At 36.8% G+C, this 8,202-nt stretch overlaps 1 protein-coding gene across 1 annotated transcript; it reads left to right on the top strand.

Annotated features, from left to right (window-relative positions):
* The first annotated feature begins 1,741 nt into the window (after positions 1-1,741).
* Positions 1,742-7,845, top strand: LOC105118973 (BTB/POZ domain-containing protein At1g30440-like). Its single transcript, XM_011017038.1, has 4 exons — positions 1,742-2,404; positions 4,598-4,667; positions 5,016-6,233; positions 7,069-7,845. Exons 1-4 carry the CDS (start codon positions 2,346-2,348, stop codon positions 7,615-7,617), a joined length of 1,896 nt encoding a protein of 631 aa, XP_011015340.1. The 5' UTR covers positions 1,742-2,345; the 3' UTR covers positions 7,618-7,845.
* The last annotated feature ends 357 nt before the right edge of the window (positions 7,846-8,202 follow it).

Raw genomic sequence — 8,202 nt, 5'->3', positions numbered from 1 at the left:
TACATGATATTCCCTTTTTATTCTTTATTCTCTCTTATTCTATCATTTCATGTTTCTTGAAAAAGGGGTTTGCAATGTTCATGTCAGTCACAGTCACACATCCTCTTTTTAATTGTTTTTATGCTCACTAAACCTTTTATTTGCTTTCATTTTCTTTTCTTTTCTTTTTTTATAAAATTCATTAATATGCATGCATATGATAACTTAAAAGGTTAAAATTATAAAACAACCTAAAATTGGACAACTTATGTTGAAAATGTATTTCTCCATAATTTTTATATTGAAAACTTAATCAAAATAAAAGGTTAAAATCGAGTTACAACCACTTTTTACCAAACTTTAAATTAGCTATTAAATAATATATTATAACCTTGTTTAAGTGGCTAAATAGGTATGATTTTACGATCACTCTTCATCTAATTATATCAAACAATGTCATTTGTAATGATTATATGTATTTAAGTACTTGTTCTTTACAAAAACTTTCAAGTAATCTTTATACAAATTTTAAACATCTCTGAAATTTCTAATGTTTCTAATGGGATATTTGGAACTCTTAAAAAAATTAAAAATAATTATTTTTTCCACATTTATATTTGTTGAGAAACCTATTAAACTAAATATAGAATTGCATAAACTATTTGATTTGTGAAGTTGTTACCTACCACTATTTGGGATTAGATTTCTAAGTTTATTTTATCATATATCTCTACTTAGTTTTTTTTTTTATTCAATTATTTTTTGTGTATTTCTTTATTATTTTATTAAGTAAACTACATGCACAAGGCATGAATCTGTCTCCACTGACAATCACACGCATGCAAATGATTCGTGTATTTGCGAGGGACATTGTTCATTCATTTAATGTGTTGATTGAGCACTAGCATTGCTTCTTCTTCTTCGTTTCTTTTTTTAATTATTGCATGGAAAGAAGAAACGCATGCACATGGCCTGGCTGGACGAAGCAGATAGCTGTAACCTCAAATATCCGTTGTCGTTAAATTAACCATAAAATCGCCCACCCGAACCAATATGGTCAACTTGCAATAAGTTGATGTAGTCGGCAGTCTCCCTGTGCTAATGATGATGATGTCTGGTTCGGAACACCTATTAAAGAATATTTAATAAACACTACCACACTCTTTTCTATTTCATAGAAATAAATATTCTGATCCTTACTGTTAAGGAGTATAATAAAACATGGTTGAATTCTTGTTTTGTTTTAATTATAGTTCTTAGGACAGGCACCCCAGTTTTATATGAATTCTATCATTGAAAGTTATAGTTTATAATTCTTCTTCAAATCATATTATAATGCTAAACAGACATGTAACCAGTCAGTTCTAGAAGTGCAATGAGTGTGTTTTAAGCTAAATGGTCCACAGGTCGAGGAGAACATGTATTGGTGCCATTAGCATCGGGATAATTTCTTCAAGTTGTTTATTTAATTATGGATATACGATGATGACTTTGAATAGACTAGATTAATTAATGAGGGCTCATCAGCGCACCCACCGGCTCATTAGTGCTTGTTTTTGTTCGTTGGAATCTCTTGTTATTATTTGCTGCTGTATAAACGAGGAACTTGATTGGCATGGCAGTATGTGTTTTTTTTAGTTTTCAATTAAATTTTATTTAAAATCCTTGGATTAGTTTAGTGGCATTAAAAATAAATTTTAAAAAGTAAATAATATGTTTTTAAACAGAAAAACTCTAAAAAAAAACAAGCTGTGCCGCATTTCCAAAATATTGTCTAATAAACAGTATTTTCGTTTCGTTAACACAGCAAAATGGAAGGGTTGACCTAAAACTGCTGTCTGTTTCTCTTTTCTGACCTAAAGATATTATAGTGTCTGATTAAGGGAAACTGCGTGGGTTTGGATTGGGATTTAGGATTTAAGATTTGTGTTTTGTTTGGTGGCAGGTATATGTTATTGGAGTTTTTTGATGGGTTCAGCGTCTGGGTAAGACATTCTATTCAATGTTAGTTTGCTCGATGTTCCTGTAGATTTGGCTGCCATTTCAGACAAGTAGCTGCATTTGCGGTCTGGCTGAAGGAATTCAAGAGGGATTTTTTTTTTTTTTTTTAATGGGGGCTTCGGTTTGAGAGTGGTCTCCTATTGCCTGCTGGGTGGGTTTCTGTCACTGCGCTGAAAGAACACACACTCTCTCTCTCTCTCCTTTTTTTTTTTCCTTCTTTTTTTTTTTTTTTTGGGGGGGGGGTGTTGGTTGGAGGTGTTGTAGAGCTTTCAGAGTGATATATAATAGGATTTAAGTCTTGAATAAGCTAACCTGCATTGGGAGATTGCGTTTTTGGAAGATTTGTTTGCTTCCCTTCTGAAGCAATGGCTTGCATGAAACTGGGATCCAAAATTGATGCCTTTCAAAGACAAGGGCAAGCCTGGTATGTAACACTCCCTCATCTTCTAGTCTAGTTTCTTCTACGATCTTCATTCTTGCCCAGCTCGTTTTTTTTTCTCCTTTTATCGTCAAAGTAAATTCTGCATTGGCTCAACGACATCTATACATGCTAAGATCTACCAATTTGCTTTCCTTTTTGCCTTGCCTCTTTCTTTCTTTTTTCCTTAAAATAAAATTTTTAGTTGATATTTGTATAGTTAAGTTGCTTTGAGTTTTATCCAATCAATGCATGCGCTTTTGATACCACTAAACTCATTCGACTTGGGTGCGTTGAGGTAAGGTGAATTGTCTTTGATTTTTAGCCATTGGTTTGTTGAAGTAGCACAGAGTTGATTGAAGTTGATGGACCTGCTAACAGAGTGCCAACATTCTTGTTCTCGTGTCTAAATCCCTGGTGGCCAATTCCAGTTTCTCTATGATAGCTTCCTTCAGTGTCAGCATCCTTTTTCTTCTTTGAGAATCAAACTTAAGCTTTTATGGATAAGAAAACTCAAGATCAGTGCATACAATAGTAGAAATATCAGGAGGATACTCCTCATTCAACACTTGTTCACTACCATGAGCTACTGCTAACGTACTACGGCAGCTGCGCGCCCATATTGGGATCCCTTTTACAAGAAATGAAAAAAGGGAGGAGGATAAGTCCTTGATGTCTGCTGTTATAGACCCCAGATAATTCAAAAGCTGACTTTTCATATTAATAGCTCCAACAACCAACTGGCTGTCCAGCTCCAAGAGGCCATATCATGAAGCTAGGGCCTCTGCAATATCAGAAGCACCTGCCATTCTCGCAAAATTCATGACTGTTTGCATAAAACCTCCGTTGCTATTCCTGATGATAACTCCTAATCCAGCTCCTGAACAAACTGCTGTATCTGTATTAATTTCAAGGACATCCAGGGTTGGTCATTTCCAACGTACTAATTCAACATGCCTCTGACTAATAATTCCTCCAGCAGGACAAGCATTCTCCAATTTATGTTCGAATACAAATCACCATAGGAGGGGTTCAAGCTTTATGTTCGAATATGAAACCATTCCGAGATTTCCATAGAGACCAGGCCAGCATAAGCAATATCTCCATCTGCTCATCATCCAGTTTCTCCAAAAGAAATTTCATACATTCACAAGAAAGAGGAGAAAACCATAGCCATACTGAATATAGATAATAAAGGAGAAAGGAACAACACTCCTTGAGCCCATCCACACAGTGTCAGCTTCCTTATTAATTGTTTAACTTGACTATTTGAAGAGATAATTAGTTTATCAGGTGCATGTTTTCATCCTAACCTGCACCTTGCTCATTATAATAAAAACTATTGGTAGATCCCACTTTTCTGACGTGGGTTTTCTTTCTATGTGCACGTTCATGTAATGCATTATGCACAAAATACATGACCCATCAAGTACTTTAGCTAATGGATATGTAGGTTGCAGTTGGGGTTTAAACCTACTGCACCTTAATTATAGGTTTAACAACCTTGGGAGAGAAATTGTAGGCATATCATGGTAATGATGGATTCCACTCCTGTACATGGAATGCTTGCTCCTTTAGGTATCTATTATTATTAACGGAATTACAAGGCATTGTGTACCAATGCCTCCTGCTAAAACATGTTGGAATTTAAATGTTGGAAGAAATGTTTCTAACGGTAATCTTAATTGTACAGGATCATTAGGGATGGTAATTACAAGAATAACCTTACATCATTTTGCTTGTGCTTATGAAATTGTCAGTTGTCACAATGAACTGCATTTATTTGCTATATGGAAGATGAACAAATGTTTGAGATCTTCTTCAGGCAGCTTAAAAATGAATGCTATACCTGCCAAAGTAAATCAGCCAAAACCACCGAGTTGTATCATTCTGGCTCTAGTGATTATGGGGCTGTGGTGTATGGCTCTGCCTTTGTTGACAATGTCTGCTCTCTTAGCATGACATTATAAAGCACTGATCACATAGGATTGTTTTGTAATATATTGCATGTCGCCATGAATGTGAAAAGAAGCAGAGGAACCCAAAACATACATTTAAATCTGTGTTATGGTATCATTTCATTTATGAGGAGAGACTCCTGTTTTTTGTAAAAAGAGACCATATCCTTGTTCTTTTTCACTAACCATTGACGTACTGATATCCCTCATTAACCTTTAGTCTGGTATGGAATGAATATAGGTTCTGCACAACCGGGCTTCCCAGTGATGTTGTTGTTGAAGTTGAGGAGATGTCCTTCCATCTTCACAAGGTAGTGTTCTACTATTTACCTTCTCTAGTTTATACAAGCTCTACTTGGATATTCTGAATGAAATTTAATTGATCATGTATAAGTTGCTTTACCTGTTAGAAAATAGCATATTGTTTTTTTTATTAAAAAAAAAAACTACATATGATGGACAATTTATGGGGAAAAAATGACTAGCACCAATTCTACATAAACCTATATTCTGCTTTCCATGTCAATTGAAATTAGAGTATTGTCCTTCTCTATAGTTTAGTCACTCTTACCAAATCCAGCTTTTGTTAGTAGTGTTTATTTTAAAAAGCTCTTCACCATTTATCAATTCTTACACCTTGATATTACTACTTAATGCAGTTTCCTTTGCTCTCTAGAAGTGGAGTTATGGAAAGGTTGATTGCAGAAGTGTCAGAAGGAGATAAAAAATGTGTCATATGTCTCCCTAAAATTCCTGGCGGTGCTAAAACATTTGAGCTCGTGGCCAAGTTCTGCTATGGGGTGAAACTTGAACTTACAGCCTCAAATGTTGTGTATCTTCGTTGTGCTGCCGAGCATCTTGAAATGACTGAGGAATACGGGGAGGGAAATCTAATCACACAGACTGAGACATTTTTAAATCAAGTTGTCCTTCGTAATTGGAAAGACTCTCTAAAGGCACTGCAAACATGTGATGATATTCCCCGTGCTGAAGAACATCATGTTACCAAGAGGTGCATTGAGTCGCTAACCACAAAGGCTTGTACTGATCCAAATCTCTTTGGGTGGCCAATGATGGAGCATGGACCCATGCAGAGCCCTGGCGGAAGTGTCATGTGGAATGGGATAAGCACAGGAGCTAGACCAAAACATTCAAGTTCAGATTGGTGGTATGAGGATGTATCGACTTTAAGTTTACCACTGTATAAGAGGTTGATTTCCACCATGGAATCTCACGGAATCAGACTGGAGATTCTTGCTGGATCCATTGCCCTCTATGCTAAAAAGTACCTACCTGGGCTGAATCGGCATCAAGGTGCCAATGAATCTACCTCCCGTTTGATGCCTGTGACTTCAGGGGCAGGGGCTCCGCCACAAGAGCAGAAGGTTTTACTGGAAGAGATTGATCATTTACTTCCAGTGCAAAAGGGTCTAGTTCCAACCAAGTTTTTGTTTGGTCTTCTCCGGACAGCATTGATTCTAAAATCAAACCCCTCTTGTTTGGCAAACTTGGAAAAGAGAATCGGGATGCAGCTTGAGCAAGCAACACTTGAAGATCTTTTGATGCCCAATTTCTCTTATTCCACGGAGACACTTTACAATGTTGACTGTGTGCAGCGGATTCTTGAGCACTTCCTTGCCATGGACCAAATTACAGGTGGATCTTCTCCATGTTCAGTTGATGACAGGCAGTTGATTGGATCACCATCATTGACACCAATCACAACGGTAGCCAAGCTGATTGATGGGTACCTTGTAGAGGTTGCCCCTGATGTTAATTTGAAGCTCCCCAATTTTCAAGCTCTTGCTGCTGCTGTTCCTGAGTATGCGAGGCCCTTAGATGATGGTCTTTACCGTGCAATAGACATTTATCTGAAGGTACTAAACACCTCAGTAGCGCACAAATCTGGAAAATGGGTAGCTTATATCACTTCTTGCAACTTTCTATTGTTTCATTTTAACATAAAACAAAATTAAATTGTACGTCTCGCATGTTAAGCCAGGAAGTGACTAAACAAAGACCAAGTAGAATCTGTTATTCCCTTTGCGTTTTTTTTCTAGAGCTTGTTGTGTTATAGCCATGTCATTTTATCTTTTTCTTTTCCTTTTTTTTTTTTGTTATATTCTATTCCAACTCAAACATCCTACCACCATCTTTTTCTTTTTTTTCACTTGTAAAGGTATTAATTAAAGTCAGCATCTTTTCACTCTAGCAGACAATAACTTCCTACTTTCCTTAGGTGGCTCTCTTTAACTCTCCACTCCAAATTTTCATGCGCATTAGACACAATAGATTCTCTGGAATGCTAACAACAACCTTCAGCCCTTTTTTCTTAACAGTTCTAGCCTTTCGTTTCCTTTTAAATATTTCCTTTATTCTCTTTTCCTTTACTTCATGTAACAATAGAAATATCTTAAAACTTCTCGTTTTCAGGGTTTTTGATTGAAAATTTTGCTACTCTTTCATAATTTAAATGGGGATTTATATCATAAAATTCTAAACACTACTTAACAACTTAAACATTTGATTGCAATATTCAAGTTAAGAGGGAATTTTGGTAAATGGGTTTTGAGATTTCAAGATAATGAAAAACAAATGATGAAGGAAGAAATTATTGGGGACAAATCTTAATTAAAGAACAAGAAAAACGATTAAAAATATTTACTTGCCCATTTGAGCTCATTGATTTTTGTTTTTTGGTCAAACTTGCAGTCACACCCATGGTTGGCAGAGTCTGACAGAGAACAGCTCTGCAGGTTGATTGATTGCCAGAAGCTCTCCTTGGAAGCTTGTACTCATGCTGCCCAGAATGAGAGGCTTCCCCTAAGAATAATAGTCCAAGTTCTCTTCTTTGAGCAGCTTCAATTAAGGACTTCCATTGCTGGCTGCTTTCTGGTTTCTGATAATCTTGATGGATCAAGACAGTTGAGAAGTGGCCTTGCTGGGTCTACTGAGAGTGGCTGGGCAACAGCTGTCAGAGAGAATCAAGTTTTGAAGGTGGGAATGGTTAACATGAGAATGCGGGTTTCTGAGCTTGAGAAGGAGTGTTCAAGCATGAGACATGAGATTGAGAAATTGAGTGGCACCAAGGGTTCTAGCACTTGGGGAAATGTGTCTAAAAAACTTGGATTTAAGATGAAGTCTCAGATGTGTAGTGCTCAAGAAGGGTCTGTTAGCAACCAGAATAACAGAAGTGCCAAGACTAACAAGGCTAAGGACAGGCATGCAAAGCACAAGGAAAATTCTTCTAGAGATGGGTAAAAACAGTAGGACCCCCATCTTACATTTTCTCGATTGCCTTGTTTCTTTTCCCAAATCTTTAATCGTATTAATTGTACTTTGGATTGTGGCTTAGAAACTAAAATTGCACATCCTTGTTTGTGCATCTCTCATGTGCTTACCCTTCTGCGTCTTTCACTTTGTCTTAGATTTGCTTTGTAATGGAGACGGTCGCAGCAGTCCTTGTTGTTTCAGTATCATGTTCTCCCACTCTCTCTCTCATTCTCCATTCACATCCGATCAACTAACCTTACTTTGTCATGCTCACAGAGACAGCTGTTGGTTCGATTATATTTTTTTTATTTTCTGGGATGTGGGGAGGAGGGGGTGTATATCATCTGACTATCAGGATGTCATGATACCATCAGATCCTCTGGCTTGGGTTTGGGGCGCGGATCTACTAGCAGTGCAGCAATTTATAAAATTGAGCAAAGGCATGCCCAGTTTTAAGGGGAAATAAACTTATAATATTGTAAAGCGGAAGATATGTTGCGCAGGAAAAGTGACAAGAGAAGGAAAAAACATGAGAAACTCTGGTCAGAAAACGTTTGTGTTGCATGGTTTGAA

Source organism: Populus euphratica, unplaced genomic scaffold, assembly GCF_000495115.2.
Source record: "Populus euphratica unplaced genomic scaffold, PopEup_1.0 scaffold2394.1, whole genome shotgun sequence".
NCBI classification, from domain to species: domain Eukaryota; kingdom Viridiplantae; phylum Streptophyta; class Magnoliopsida; order Malpighiales; family Salicaceae; genus Populus; species Populus euphratica.
This window is presented reverse-complemented; position numbering and strand designations above follow the sequence as displayed.